The sequence below is a fragment of the Hippoglossus stenolepis genome, chromosome 12 (assembly GCF_022539355.2).
Source record: "Hippoglossus stenolepis isolate QCI-W04-F060 chromosome 12, HSTE1.2, whole genome shotgun sequence".
NCBI classification, from domain to species: Eukaryota; Metazoa; Chordata; class Actinopteri; order Pleuronectiformes; family Pleuronectidae; genus Hippoglossus; species Hippoglossus stenolepis.
This window is the reverse complement of record NC_061494.1, coordinates 22799511-22815306: the sequence shown is the minus strand read 5'-3', so window position 1 is coordinate 22815306 and position 15796 is coordinate 22799511. Positions and strand designations below refer to the sequence as shown.

The 15796-nt window shown below is 41.6% G+C and overlaps 2 protein-coding genes and 1 long non-coding RNA gene across 4 annotated transcripts in view; 1 reads left to right on the top strand and 2 right to left on the bottom strand.

Moving 5' to 3' along the window:
• The window catches only part of bean1 (brain expressed, associated with NEDD4, 1), a 31998-nt gene extending 28350 nt beyond the window's left edge, over positions 1-3648 (bottom strand). The window contains exon 1 of one of the 2 annotated variants that reach the window (XM_035171801.2): positions 3184-3648. In XM_035171801.2, coding sequence (XP_035027692.1) covers positions 3184-3230 — 47 coding nt within the window. In that variant the 5' untranslated portion in view covers positions 3231-3648. The remainder of the gene's footprint in view (positions 1-3183) is intronic. The other variant, XM_035171802.2, reaches the window with a different exon arrangement.
• Positions 3649-4154: 506 nt separating this feature from the next.
• On the top strand, positions 4155-8239 carry LOC118119281. The gene is made up of 3 exons (XR_004698065.2): positions 4155-4255; positions 6953-7136; positions 7809-8239. It is a non-coding gene; the product is annotated as an uncharacterized LOC118119281 (long non-coding RNA).
• A 2061-nt stretch (positions 8240-10300) lies between these two features.
• Positions 10301-15796, bottom strand: part of cdh5 (cadherin 5) — a 32612-nt gene continuing 27116 nt past the window's right edge. The window contains exon 15 of the mRNA XM_035173493.2: positions 10301-15399. Within this exon, the coding sequence (XP_035029384.1) occupies positions 15024-15399 (376 nt within the window). The 3' untranslated portion in view covers positions 10301-15023. The remainder of the gene's footprint in view (positions 15400-15796) is intronic.

The window sequence follows — 15796 nt, the reverse complement described above, 5'->3', positions numbered from 1 at the left end:
CAAAACTAACATTAATCATAAGATCGCTAAATTACAAAACACTCAGGAACTGTGTTTAGAGACATTTTATGAATGTGTACAATAAGGAAAGCAGCCTTCTGAGCCAAGGCCCAACAATCCCCTCACGATAACACGTTTAAATTCACTAGATCCTGATTTCTATTTGGATCACACACACACACACACACACACACACACACACACACACACACACACACACACACACACACACACACACACACACACACACACACACACACACACACACATTGATTTGGGGATGAAAAGAAGATAAGAAGTGAGGGACAGGACCAGTCAGAGGAAAAGAAACGGCAGGAATCAAGTTCAGCCTGTGGCCACCACAGCACTCCATCATTTCCTCATCTCTCTCTCTCTCTCTCTAATACCCCCTCTCTCTCTCTGATGCTCTCTCCCTCCCTCCCTCTCTTTGTCCCTCTCTCCCTCCTCTCATCCATCTCCTCCCAGCTCTCCCTGACAGTCTATTTGGCCCACACAGCCCTGTCATCCATTCAACCTGTCAGTCCTGGCAACGCCACCGATCTCACACTGACTCGTGTTGGGAGCCGGGGCCGGCGGAGCCCCGGTGCCACCGCTGAGAGCAGAGGTCAGAGGTCAGAGGTCAGAGGTTCGGCCCCCGTGGAGCCGAGAGTTCATGTTCGTCCTTTAGCTTTTCATGCGTTCCACCTCTGGTCCTGTATTTGTGTGACTTTTGTGTAGAAATTGTACGTGTGTGTGGTTTTTTGCCGTCATCAGGCTCGGTGACATCGGTCACGTGGCTAAACTCAGTGTGACGTGGGACGAGGCTGGAGCTGGTGTGTCCGGGTTTAAACCAGTTGTCATGGTAACCGTATCATTTAGAAATAAAACATCTAACGTGTGTATTTCTATTGTCAGTTACACTGCAAAATTACCCGGTCTCAAATTTAACTAAAAACAACTTTTCTTTCATCTAATAATTCAAACAATTGGAATTTGCCAATTTTTTCACCATGAACACACCTTGTTCCATGGTTTGTATATACAGAATATATATATATATATATATATATATACACTGTCTTGGTAACTGTATAATATGTAGGTTAAAGCAAAGATCCAGTGTGTGTACTTATATAGTATAATATACTATATAGTATAAGTTACACTGTAAAAACAATACCAGTTTTAACCAATAAGTGTCTTTACTGTCATCAAATAAACAAATTTAATGGTTGGAATTTGTTTAATTTTAACTTTATTGGACTGTTCATGATTGTTATTTGGGTGTGAACAGAACCAACAACTAAGATGAACATGGGTTTCGCTCCACTTCCACTACACTAATGAATATGCATGTTAAACTGAGGCCTTATGAACTACAGAGACGCTTACACTCTATGTCCGGGTTACGTATCCAGGAGCTAATCTCCGTATAATGAATTTGCCAAAGGTTTTTCTTTTTTTTTCCGTGCTGACCTTCATGGCTGACTGAGGAGCAGCAGCCACTTAGAAAAACCCAGTGAGAGCTGTGACGTCCTCTGGGAGCCCGGCACTGAGACTCCGTCCGGACAATGTGAAGCTTTCAGATCAAACTGTCACTGGTAAAGTCACAAGTGTTGAAACTGGGAATGTGGCTCTTACCAGGAGGACCCAGATCCCCACACTCTGTGGAATCAGGGGAATCACAGTCTACTACCGAGTGTCTGTTTTACGTCATTTGCACCTGTTTGGATTCTCCCCTGTTTTAACAGATTGTGGATAATGAATCACATGCACAGGAATCTGAGATGAGTTAACTTCACATTAGTTCTGCGTCTCTCTCTCTCTCTCTCTCTCTGCTCTCCCACTGCTGTGCAGCCACTGCACTTCACTGCTGAAACAATAGAGTTAAGTGTGTGGGAGGGAAGCTGAGCGAGAGAGAAAGAGATGAGCCTCGTCCAAAAATCACCGTGAGACGCCCACATCCGCCCGACAGCAACCTGCAGTGGGTCCGTGGTAGTAAATGTATTTAAATAAAACTAACGACAGGGAGTTCTCCAGTAACACGAGTACTTTTATATCTGAGTTTGTCTTTTGGTTTCCCTCCTGTCATAATAAAACTTATACCCACATATAACACATAACATTTTTATATACCGTCTTTATTCTATCTTTTTAAACCATCCCTGCCTATACACTTACAACAGTCTTTGAACATATATGTTTTTTTAAATATCTACTTATACGTAAAGCATGAATACAGTATTATGCAGTTTATACATCCTTGTACACTTATTTAACTTTGTTCTATTTTAATCTATTTATACTTTCACTCCTGTGACCTCATCAACCAGCTGCTTTGTCGTTTCATCTCATCTTATCTCATGTGTGCAGCTCCTACAGTCAGTTTATTCTACAGTTATTCATTGAGGTTGCTCCTTCGATACCGATAAACACAATATTTAGATCAGTTGTGTATATAAATGTATATTTTAAGTATACTTTAGTACTAATTGACAAGTTAAACGCCTTAATTCAGAGTATTACTTCAGTAAAAGTACAAAAGTTAGCATTTATTGGACTTTTATTACTGAGGCATTGATTTTAATTCAACTTCTTTACTTATCAAGAAGAATGAAGAATGTTTTGTGTCTTCAGTTAAAGTACAAAAGTATGGTTATCAAAATTAACATTGCACGTATATACAGTAGATACAGTTAAGCAGCATATTCATGCAAATTCTACCTTCTTTACTCATTAAGAAGAGTTTGACTTCATATCTTAGGAGATGATGGTGTTATTCAATGTATTTAAAGCAGCCACAGACATTACATGTATCGGAGCCTTTAAAGTGAGAGAAGCATCAAATTGAAGTGTACGAGTACAAATACCTCAGATTTCAGTAAATGTACCAAGTTGCATGTCAGCAGTGAGTTACTCTTTATAATGAATTCATAAAGAAGCCTGTTCGTGCAGCATATTACATAATATCACTTTTATTACCAAGGAAGCATGAAGATAATATTATTAATTCTCCAAAGATATCAAATACCAACTGTAACTGCATATTCTGGAGTCACATATGTGAAGTATTTACATTTATCATAGTTTCAGAATCAGCACAGAGAGAGAGGGGGGTGAGGGAGAGAGACTTTAGCTTGGGATGGAGAGAGAGAGAGAGAGAGAGAGAGAGAGGATGCTTACCTGCAGAAAATGAATAAATGTGTCCAGGAGCAGAAACGACTCCTCATCAGCTCCTTCACGTCTCTTCACATCTTCACATCACTGACAACAGCAGCAACAACATCACTACATCCAGTCTGCAGGTCCTCTCTCTCTCTCTCTCTCTCTCTCTCTCTCTCCCGGGACTTGGCCCACCTCCTCAGAATAGCGTTTCGTTAAACTCCCGGTGATACCCGAGGTTTTACCCCCGCACGACGAGCCACACTGCAGCGGAGCATCCCTCGTCCTCACCCCTCCTCCTCCTCCTCATCATCCTCTTCATCATCATCATCATCATCATCACTGTCACCATCCAACCCGTGCAGCTCTATTCCTGTTCTCCCTCTATTCCTCTGTCCGTAGCATCACTAGCTGCTCCTCCTCCTCCTCCTCCTCCTCGTCCTCCTCCTCCTCCTCCTCTCTGCACCGTGTCTCTCTCGGCTCTGCAGCCCGGTGATAAGTGTGTCATGCCCGGTGAAGAGAGAGACGCGTCCTCCAGGACGATGGGACAGGCAGTGAGAGGATGACTCAAAGAAAACCAACAGGAGCCTATAGTGAATAATCAGAGAGAGAATAATAATAATAATAATAATAATAATAATAATAATAATAATAATAAATGTGTATATTTAGATTTTTTTTATTTATATCTTTGCACTTATTTGATCCTGTTTTAAGGACGGGTGTGACTCAGGAGGTAGAGTGGGTCGACCTCCAACCACAGAGCCGGCAGTTCAACTCCAGTCTTTCCCATTCCGCCTGCCGAAGTGTCCTTGGGCAACATACTCGACCTTAAACTGCCCCTGACGACTGTGTGTGAGTGATGTGTGACAGAGGGAGTCATGCACAGAGATGCAGGGCGTGAATGGACTGCAGAGTTCAGACCATTTCCTCTTTTACTCTGAAGCTTCTTCCCTCGTGTGTCTCTCTTACTTCCTGTGTTTGTACCTGAGTTCAATGATCTGCACCTGCTCCTGATGTGTCTCACCTGGGTTCAATGATCCTGCTTCTTCGTTCAGTCCCAGTGCTCCTCACCCCTCCGTCACTTTGTCTGGTAAATTCCTCTGGATTGTCTTTGTGCTTCAGTTTTGTGCATTTGCTGTTTTGTCCTCGTGATTTAGTTTGTTCTTTCTGTATTTGTTCAAACTTTATGGCAACATCAGGAGCAATGAAAAGGTCCATGTAAGAGATGTTGATGGAGAGAACTTGAGTTTCCTGACCTGCAGAGATTCAGACCTGATCACTAGAGAGAAACGTCTGACCTCATCCGAGTGGGAGAGAATCCAAATCCCAAGTTTCCCTTCAAGCTGGAGGCTCTTACAGCAGCTTATTAATGTCAAAGTTTATCCCGAGCCGAGGTTTTAATCATAATAAATGAAAATATAGACATAGAAATTAAATAAATAACATATCAAAAATCCCTCCATGCTAAAGAAATCCTGAGAAACACCTTTATTTCCTCTTCAGACTGGAAACCAGGTAACATGCCTTTGACCACCATGTTGATCTATAATACTTACGATTCACATTTTATTATTTTTACAGTCAAAAATGCACAAAGCAGAGTTCATTTAAAATAATTCCTACAGTCAGATACATATTGTTAATGCAGTGTGTATTTTCTGCTCTGAACCACAGGGTGGCGACAGAGCACCGCCTGGTGTCAGTTGAGCTGTTTTCTTCTTTGTTGGTTCACAAATGATCCATCGTCTCGTCAGTGATGAATCTGATGCTGGTGGAAATTTAACCTGAAGCCAAAACCACAAACCGGCAAAATGTCTGTTCAGCAGCGACATTTCTTTATTTTCTGTTTGTTTGATTAATTGATGAATTAACAATTTAAATAAATTCAGGTATATTTAACATATATAATCATCTTTATGTTTAAATGCATGTTAATTTTGCCTCGTTTCAAGGAGCCGTCTGTAAAAATGCCCCACAGATCAAACAATAGATGAAGGAACTGATTTGTATTCTTGCAGAGTCGTGAGTGTAAATACATGGTTTTTTACAGAACAGATTTGAATTGAAATCCATGAACGTCCCAGACGGATCGAGGCTCTTTAACTGGACAATGTGAACATGCATTCAACTCTTTTCCTTTGCAGCACAAAGCGAACAGGGGCCAACACACAGAATGAGAGGATGGGGAAAGGGGATATCCTCCTCCGCACAATGTTGTGCTGTTGTCACACTGGCAGCCATTGTTAGAATCCTCCTTTGTGTTTATATTTCACTATAGTTTTTTCATCCAGGGATAATTCAGAATACAAACCTCGTCTCTGAGCTGATTAGTTGCAGAACATTCCTGGTCCCTGTTTTGTTTTCTGTCCCAGACATGATGTGGTCTCTCTCTCTCTCTCTCTCTCTCTCTCTCTCTCTCTCTCTCTCTCTCCTGGTCTCGTTCAGGCAGACGCTGAGTGAGACACGGGGGCCGAGGCCTCGTCTCCATCTGCCGCCGCTGCTGCTTCTGCAGTGGTCGTTTTGAACTTGTTTGTTTGTCGACGTGTCGGTGGCGTGTTTGATGCAGCTTCACGTTTTTTGATGGTTGACTGCCGTGCGTCTCAAACCCAGGAATGAGCGCCGGGCCTGTTTCCAGCAGAGGCATCCATACGGGAGGGGTTCTGGTACGTCTGAGTAATCCTGCTCCGCTGTGCCTCACAAGTCGGGGAGTCAAACCCCTGCATCTGGCAATGCCACATTCTACCCACTTAGCTACACGCCACAGCTTTATTCCTGCCGCAGACAAAGACACGAGCACATCTACTTCACACGCCAACAGAGGACATGGAACAAAAGACACAAAATCCCGACACACATCACGAGCACCGTGTGTACGTCATGAGGCCAGAGGCTGTGTGAGTCCCTCTGTGTTCAGTCGCTACATGATTGTGTTGCACCGCAGTGAAATATTGGTTGAGACAACCCGAAGAAAACAGTTTTCTCCTCCTGCAACAACAATGGGGACAGACTTTTTATTCATGAGATTAGATGTCGCCAGATGTTTCACATAGAAAACACGAGTTTTAACGACGGAGGAACATTCCTCATGTGGAAAAGAAAGGAGGAATACTTTGCTGACTCGTGATCTTACATAATCCCAAATTTTCCCAATAATCAAACACAGAGAAAGTCCCAAGTTTCATAACCGTCTCTGCTGAAACTTCCAGGGAAAATGACGCATGATGAAGGGAAAACACGTCGCTCTCCTCCCACTGTTTGTATTTGTCTCGTAATGAAATGTCCATAAAACAGCTGTAGGTTTTATATTTCACCCTCTTTGTGTCTCATTTCCTCCTTAAAAGAAAGCACTTTATACATTTTACTGAGCAACAGCGCCCCCTGCAGTCAGACATGTTGATTCATTCTGTTGAACCAGCAGCTGTAATATTGAATTTTAACAGTTTCCTGCTGAATATTGGAGATAAACTCTGGTTTTTAATAACTTCTGAGTGTTTTTAACTGATCTCAGTTCAGCTTCAGTCTTCAACTCGAACCCACTCACAGAGAACAGACGCTCAGGGGATGAAGGTTTTGAATTTGTTGTTTTCACCTAAGAGTTGCAAAGTGTTGCTATAAATGGTAAAGTTCAAGGTGATGAACTCTTTTCTTTTATTTCTCCCAGAATCTTTGCAAATCTGGGTAAAATTAATTTTTGCCTAAATATTTGAGTGTCTGCGAGGTCACAAACGATGAAGGTGCATGAATTGATTTCTTCTCTCACATGTTTTAATGTGTTTCTGTCTTCCAGGGTTATGTTTCACAGCGACAGATTCACGTTCCTTCACTCCAACAACACACAGAGCTTGAATTTATCACACATTTTTAACCATCACAGTATAAATTGGTGATGTATGACGATACGAGGTGAATTTTCATTGGACGACACGAAGCTGCTGAGGGCACATTTCTGCAGAAAGTCACGTTCGCACCAGGTAACGAGGCAGCAAATGAGAATGTAAAAAACCTGCACGTATCAAATATTTGTGCGTGAAATCGTGTGATGTGTGTGTGTAATACCGACCGCTCGCTCTCACATGTTTCGGTGCCGTTTTTCACGCTAACTGCTTGTGACAGGACGCAGAATATTCTCTAAGTGGATTACACGCTGCAGTCATGTAAACAGCTCCTCAGATCCACTCCTCTTACATGTAAACACACACGCAAGAAGCCCACTTCAAAATTCAGACTGTCTTTGATCAGGCTTCAAAGGATTACCCATCCGCGGTCCCCATGTAATTGTATTCAAGGATAAAGCACGCCTCGCTTCAATAGTCTGGTTTTGTAGTTTGACCGGAACGCGATGTTTTGCACGTTGCCGCCAGCCGGTCCCGTCCCGTCCTCCAACCGCAAGTAGACCAAAGTTGAGTCGAGGCCGAGGGAGGAGTGAGAAGGAGGATTTCCACGAGATGGAAGTTCACCTCTCATCTCCTCCTCGTCTCTCCATCGTCCTCTTTTTTTTTTTTCATCCTTTCAGTCTCTGTCCTTCCTGCAGACATCCGTCACATCTTGCAGCCGTCCTCCTCGCTTTAATAAGTGATGATAGATGATTCGGTGACTGCACAGCTCACTGAAAGCTTTTTAACATCGTCCTTATTTCTTATTAGGTGGTTAGAGAGAGAGAGAGCTGTCATATAAGAAATAAGAGGACGTGAGGAACCACATCACTGAGTCCTGCGGTCGCACTGGTCTGGAGGAAATGGATGTTAACGTCTGGATGAGGACGGGAGTAAAATAAAAATCTCTCCCTTTCAAAGCATCACTTTCTCAATCATCCACCAGAGCGTAGTTCAACGTGGTCCGAGAGCATCTGTTGGGTCGAGGGTTGAAAGACGATGACCTCTGACCTGTGGACTGAAACAGGAAATGGAGTTCCTCTGGCGATCAGGCTCCATTAGAAGTGACCTGTTGTACTGAACTGTATCGTGACAGAATGTTTAGACTTCTCACGAAGTTTCCATTTCATAAATCTGCCGACCTGATCATGTTTTGTCTCGTGAAGCCTTCAGGCCGTTATCATGAACCTCAGAGGAGAACCCCCTCAAATCTGTCATTCCTTCTGCTGTCAGGCTACTAAACTCAGACGGTAATTTAAATGACATCTTTTATGACTCTGCCTTTTACATGATAACACGTGTAACAAATTATTTAGCTAACTATTGTCTTTTTGTTGCTATTTATTTTACTTTGTTAATCTTTATCTTGATGTCCTTTTGTTGGTTAACCTGTGTTTTTGACACGTATCATATTGGATGTTGTTTGTGTGATTGTAAGCTGCGAATGAATTGTCCTCCTTGGGATCAATAAAGTTGTCTGACTCTGAATCTGAAGAAAATTGAATACAGTTAATTGTTTAAATTGTGTGTCTGTGTGTTTGTTTTGTGTGTGTGTGTGTGTACGTGAACCAGCTTTGTAACATGACGGATTCTGATTGCAACTTTTAGTATATGTCATAAATCACAGCTTCTCCATGTCAGTGGATGGGACACGGACCAAACTAACGTGTCAAAGTACACATCAAATAAAGACGGATGGTTTCTGTCATTTCAGGTCGTTCTCCTATCGCACTGATGCAACTTCAAGTATCAGATCAATTTAGTTTTCATTTACTTATCTATAAAAGTGAATGATTGACACCTGGGACTGACTCGTGATTGGTCATCACCACGTTACCGCGGCGACACCCCTTGATCACCACTGCTGAGTCCGGCTTCAAATACGCACGATGGCGGCGTTCGGATTCTGGGTATTTTGGCTTAATTTCTGTGGGAGGAAGTTGAGTCTTTATTTACAATCTATGATTCATACGCTTGAAGCCACTTTGACTCTCCGATAACAGAAGTAGAAGTGAAACCTCAATCTGTCGCCCTGTTTTGTGAAAGCTCTGATAAACCTGTGATTTCGTCAGTCAGGCATCAGGACTGAGGGAAACTCGGTTCAGCCTGAAGCTGTTTGAGTCGCCTGCTCCCGTGTTGAAGCCTCATCTGTGAACCAGGTCAAAATCACAAAATCCGTTAGTGTCGTCCCAGTGAAAAAATCTGCCGTGAAAAACTGACTGACTCTGTCGTTTTCTCTCTCTCTCTACATCTTTCTACATCTTTCTACTCCCTCGTTTTTTCATGTTTCTCATATGGACACAATCACACGTTCGGAGATCTGACCCCTCGACCATCCCGGCCCCTTACAATAATAAAACTGCACGCGCCTGCGGTGGATTTTACACTTGGGTTGAACCACAGTGGAGATCACGTGTGATGTCAGAGATCAAGGTGGTGGAGATCAGAGCGCTCCATTGGACACGTTGGATCGTTTTACACAGAGAAACAGAGCTGATCTTCACCACATGGAATCTGAGCTGCAGAGAACAGTGACTGTATAAAAAGTGACAGGTAACGTGCACGCTCTTTTGTTTCTCAGATAACTGTCAACACTCAAACTTTACATTTATGGTCTGTTAGTGAAAATCTGCTGCAAATCATGTCCTGACCCGAGCTGGGTTTGGTTTTATCAGGAAATTCCACCTTCTCGTTTTTTTTTTCCAAATCGGCCTGAGGGATGATTTTGTCATTAAAAACACATGATGTCATTTTTTCCTCAAACAAATTTAAAACCCAAATTCCCCCAAAATGGATCCATAACTCTGACATATGTATGTTTTGGCATATTAATATCTGTGCAGTGTTTTCATTTGCTCTCGCTCACTTTTTTATTTTGAGTTGTACCCATTAGATTTACAGAATTTTACAGATTTACAATTTTCTTATATCCATTAAATCTATAAAATGGCATTATCAACTTAAAGTCTTTGCTCCAACTCGCTTTATTAAGTTTATTGTGTCTTAAGAGTTGTATGAATGTGTGCATTTGATTTTATTGTGGAATAAACCTGCACTAGAAAAGTTTGCATCACTTAATGAAGTTTGTTTAACACAAAATAAAGAAACATTTGATATTGATAAATAATCAGTTTACATTCGGGAGTAAAAGGGGAAACAAACCTGTTGCTCGTCATTTTCAACCTTGTGAAATGAGTCGTATATAATTATTATTTTATTGGTCGGTCACAGGACTTGAAAACACCAATCACAGGACGAGGAAACATATTCAAGTGTTTATTTTTATTCTTCACTTACAAAAATGTCAGGTAATAAAAAGTCGTCGTTATACACCATAAAAACAATATAAAAACATTGTGTTCACCATCCGAAAAAAAGAATTACAGTATTTTTTTGAAGGAATAAAGGCACATGTTGCTCCTCTGAATACCCTCAGTCTATTTACACAAGCAAGATCTATGTGGGTCTTATTTTTATTGGTTTGATGCTTATTTGTGTGTATGTACATGGGTTCAACTGCAAGCACACACACACACACACACAGACACACACACACAAGTGGACACAAACAGAAAATCACGTTGTCCATCACACACTATTCCCTCTGTGGTTTGAAGAAAATGAACCTTTTAAAAAAAAAACTTTTTACAGCAATAAAGAGAATCTAGCAAGTTTAACTTCTTCTAGATAAAGTAAAAGAAACAAGGTGAGACCAGGCACAGTTTTCATATATAGATATGTACATTTCACTCAAAGTATACGCTTCCTTAACAACACACGGGGTACACAGATGAAAGTACAATGAACTCTGTAAAGATCTGTATTTTAACAGTATATCGTCTCATGTGACACGTTTTCTTTTCTTGACATGAAGGTGAAGTTTTTACTTTTTTTTTTTCCTGGAGCCTCAACCTGAGAGATTTATTCTTTATTTTTAATGTCTGAATTCAACGTGATGGAGGAAACGAAGACTCTCACACAACAAGTAATGGTAAAGAAATTCAAAATGACTCTAAATATGGCACTTTTTTTAGGATAATAAACAACGAAACTTGACAAAACGAAGTGATCAGTGACGTTTTGACGTGTCGACATTGTAGAGAATCAAATAACATAAATAACTCGACAAATTTAAATGGAAGCCTGAAATAAATGTATTTTACATATTGAGCTGAAAATGTCTTATTTTACATTTCCAGACAATATGTTTATGTCGTTATGTTGCTGGAATTTTGAGCCACAATAACAAATGTGACACTTTTGAATAATGTATTAAAATGACTCGGAAACAGAATATTGTGAGTTCTTACAGTTTTGTAACCGACCTTAAAAACTGTGGAACAGACTGGTGTGTTTTCACATTAATACAAAAACACAGAGGAAAATATAAAAAGTACATGTGAGGATGTGGAAATTGTGTAATTAGTGATCAATGATTGCATCTAATAATAAGTATGAAAGAGGAAAACGCTGGCAAATGACACATCAGCCTCAGATTGGTTCACCCTCAGCTCACCTCACACTTATTGCTGCTTGGAGAGACGATAATTGGGCATCGCTATCTGCTGCAGGCGGCTGATTGTTTTCTTCACATATCCATTATTATTATAAAAAAAAAGAAAAAGTGATAATACACGAACACAAAAAGCAAAGTTAATACTGTCTCCTCGAGAACCACGAGTCTGAAATGAAAAGTATTTTTCTCAAATTCTGAGTCTATTCTCTTTTTCTTTGATTCAAAGGCAGAAGCCAGAAAAAGTAAATCACTGTTTGTTCAGTAAACGGAGACGTGACTTTTAAAACCAGCTAAAAAAAAACATCAATGTTTTGGAAAATGTCTTCCGCAGCAATAACAGCTGTAATAAATACATCGTTCTCAAAAGAAACTTTATAGAAACATAACAAAGAGTAAAAGTTCTTTGGAGTTTAAAACAATAAATTTCTTTTGATGACACTTTTCGGTAAATCTGAAAACTCAGCTGAATAATGGATATTGATTTCGGATGTTGCCGTGGTAACAGGATGTCGCGACGTCTCTGCGCCGAGGAGTTTTCTGCTCAGCTGGAAAACTCATCGCCGCTCGACATTGTTCTCTTCATCTTCCTCACCCTCATCCCAGGTTTCTCCTTTTTCCGCTCCAAGGCTGAGGCTGTTTCCCAAACAGGAAGTGAGCACAATGTGTCGCCTCGGGAGAGAGATAACGCGGACAGGAAGGGGCGGGCACAGCCCACCCCCAGATGGACAGGAAGCTGAGACCACTGTTTGGTTTAGCTGATTAAAGGGCGGTGGGGGGGAGTCGGTGATGCAAACAACGAGAGAGCAGGAGAAGGAGCGAGAGCGAGGCGGAGGAATCAGGCTGCTCTCAGTAAATATATATGTGAAGCCAACAGGAAAGCATTGACAGGGCTTCCAGCTATTGTGTGCAGCGTTTATCAGATGGCATTCCGAGCAGGCCGGAGTTTTAAAGAAACAAGTTCGAGTCCAAGCACAACAGAATAAACAGGAGGACAAATAAACTTTGAATAAAACAAACAAAGACTGTCATGAAGACGCGTGGTGATGGAGTTTTCACCAGAGGACACAAGAAGGAATTCAAATATTGCTTCGACAATCAGATCTTAATGGGCACAATTTTACAATCGGGCAAACTGACATTAAAGTTGTTGATTTTTCTGTGTAATTGCTCCTGAAACCATCAATAATCTCCTGGATGGACGCTGAACCTTCTCCTCTCAGAGCGCCAGAGATCATTTCAGGGAAATTAAGCGGCCCCGTGTAAAAAGGAACCTGAGGTTAGGTTCCTAACATCGAAACTAACCGGACCAAAATGAAATCTTTGACATTTTAGATAATAAAGAAGATAATTATTAATTACACAACAAGTTATTGTTTGTTTTTGAGAAGTAATTCACAATGGGGACGTCACAATAGCCCCAAGGAGTTATTTACTCTTCCAGATGGAAAAATAATCGTACTCGCAACTACTGTACGTGTAAATTCAGAATGTAAAACTCACTAATCAGCCCAATATGATAAACCATGAATCCTTTTGTTTGCCGTATTGTGAGAAAACACCAACTACAGACAATAAATATCTCCGTGCAAGTAAAAGGATCCAAGTCTGGTTCATGCAGAACCAGTCCACTGATTTTTGTTCCAGATTCGGATGAGAAACAGTAATTTTGGATCTGAGACCAGTCAGTAGCCAAAAGGGATGAGAGGTTAAAGTTATTCGAGCCACCTCAGCTGCCCAACTAGCTGCTTTAGCCACTCTGCGTTTCCGGAGTTGTCTGAATGACTTTTTGTTCTCGTTGGCCTCAGAGATTTGGAGCTTTCATCTCAACAATAACTGTGATGATGGGTTCTGTCAAATAAAAGCTGGGAACGCGCTGTAATTCTGTCTGAGCGGCGATCCCGTCATTTCCTCTCTGTCTGTCTGTCGGTGCATTGTTCTCTTCTTCTCACAGCAGAAAATTACTCCTCAGTTATATCAGACGCTTGGTTTCAGAAAACACAAAAAGGGAAAGAGATTTTTTAAGGTGACAACTTTGAATAAAATTAAAAAATAACAAAAAAAACTGGAACTCGTTCATTCTTGCCAAACGGCTTGTGTCATGTTAAACGAGACGTATTTAGGTTTATAATTTTAATTTGTATTATTGCTGTAAAAGGTTTACAAACTGTCCATCGCTGCAGCTCCTCTTTTCAGCCTCTGTCTGAAACTCTTGGTTTTAGCTCCTGTCTCTTTAAGGCCCCCTACTGGTAGACCCAGTCTGCTCTGATTGGCCAGCTGGCCCACGTTGCTGTGATTGGTCCATCGCTTTCAGTGCATGTAGGAAATTACCTGGCTGTGTTAGGGGGCGTGTCAGATTAGCTGCTCTTGTTTTAACTTTGCAGAACTTTGACATTTACAAAAAAACGTATATAACACACTCGAGGAGAGAAAAACTGAAAAAGCATAATGTGTCTCCTTTGAGAAAACAACCTTCTGCACATCATAGGCTTATGAACAGTGAAAGCTTTTCACAGTTAAACCTCCCGTACAGATTTTAGTACGTCTCGCTGTGATCAAACATCACCTCAAAATAAAACTAAACTAAACTCAAGCGACGATATTTACAAATCAAATTCTCCACCTCAGATCAAACGTAAAATCACCTTGTTCTCACTTTGTTCGTGGCCCATTTTTCAGATATAAAAAAAAAAACTTCAATGTTTAAAGAGAAAACAGACAAAAAGAAATAAGGAGAACTTGAGCTTTGACATGCACCATTCTGCATCCCCAGTAAGACGGAAATAAACTGAAAACTGTCGTCTATGTAGTTGTATGTAATTCTGTATATTCCTACACTAAGAGATATTGGTAGTTGTGTATGTAGATGAATATAAGTGCATAGAAACTGACCTTTCACATGTAGGAGAGATGAGAAAAGGGGGATGCAAAATGGTGCTGTGAATATGAACAACATTGCTGACCCGATGAGAACATGAATTACCCACGATCAACCATGACGGCTGCGATGAAATAAAACACATCTTCATGTTTCTGAACAACAGATCCTCTCTGAAAATCTGTGGAGATGATTCGATGTCACTTTCTCCAACAGCTTCTTGTCTTGGTGCAAATTTAAACATCTTTCCCGACGCCTCCTTCCAACATCCCTTGAGCAATGAGACATTCCCAAAAACCTTGGATCAGCTCCCTTGACTAACTGATTCAGTGAATTACACTCGACGACAAAAGTTAGTTGCAGTTGCTCTGGAAACGAGAGAGCGCCCGGATTCTAGAAGCCGGAGGCGTCTTCAGGGACGTCTGCAGACCGAAGCTCCTCCCCCAGGAACAAAGTGGACAGCATGAAAGTGTGGTTCTGTATGTGTGTGTGTGTGTGTGTGACTAAATGTTGCATCGAGTGTGTGTATTTTTATGGCCGTCTTGCACATGTGTGTGTTTTGGCATCGTGGACGCTCGTTAGCAGACATGGTCCATCAGTACTGATGGTAATAGTCGGGCTCGTCCACTCCGTACAGCTCCGCCAGGGTCCTGAACCTCGGCCCCCAGTCGTTCAGGAAGTCGTACTCCAAGTTCGAGCCAGTGGAGGAGCTCTGCAGGGAGCTGAGGCTGCCGGCCAAAGACTCGGGTCCCTCGTAGCCGTAGATGTGCAGGGTGTCGAAGGGGAAGCCGTCTCGGTCGTGGTCCGCCTCGCCCTTCTTCGACTCGATCATCGCGGCCATGTCGCCCTTGCATGCGGTGGGGTGAGGGGCCTTCTGCACCATGGCGTAGAGGGAGGGGTGGGGGAGGCGGTCGGCGTGGCGGAGCAGCGAGCCGTCCTGGCAGGCGGAGCTGAGGATCGAGACGTCGTAGCTGAAAGAGAAGAGAATTATACACGTTAACGAAGTGAGAGCCGGAGGTTTGTTTGTTTGTAAGCAAGTTTACGAGAAAACAACAAAACCGATTTCCACGGAACTTAAATTAAATATCAATGAGTGTGTGAAGTCGTGAAGATTGAATTTAATGGGACTGTTTTTAATTTAAATACATAAAACAATATAGGACGATAAACCCTGAAAAACAGTGACAAGAGGGAATAAACTTTTTAAATAGGATTTAACAACATAATATTTAGTTTTATTTCACAAACAGAACGGAAGATGTTTTCTCAAACACAGAAAAAACCCTCAGTCTCCAAATATCAATACAAATTAATTCACTGCTCTTTCCCCTGCAAAGTGTTTTTCTTTTTCACCCAAGTCGTCAGCGC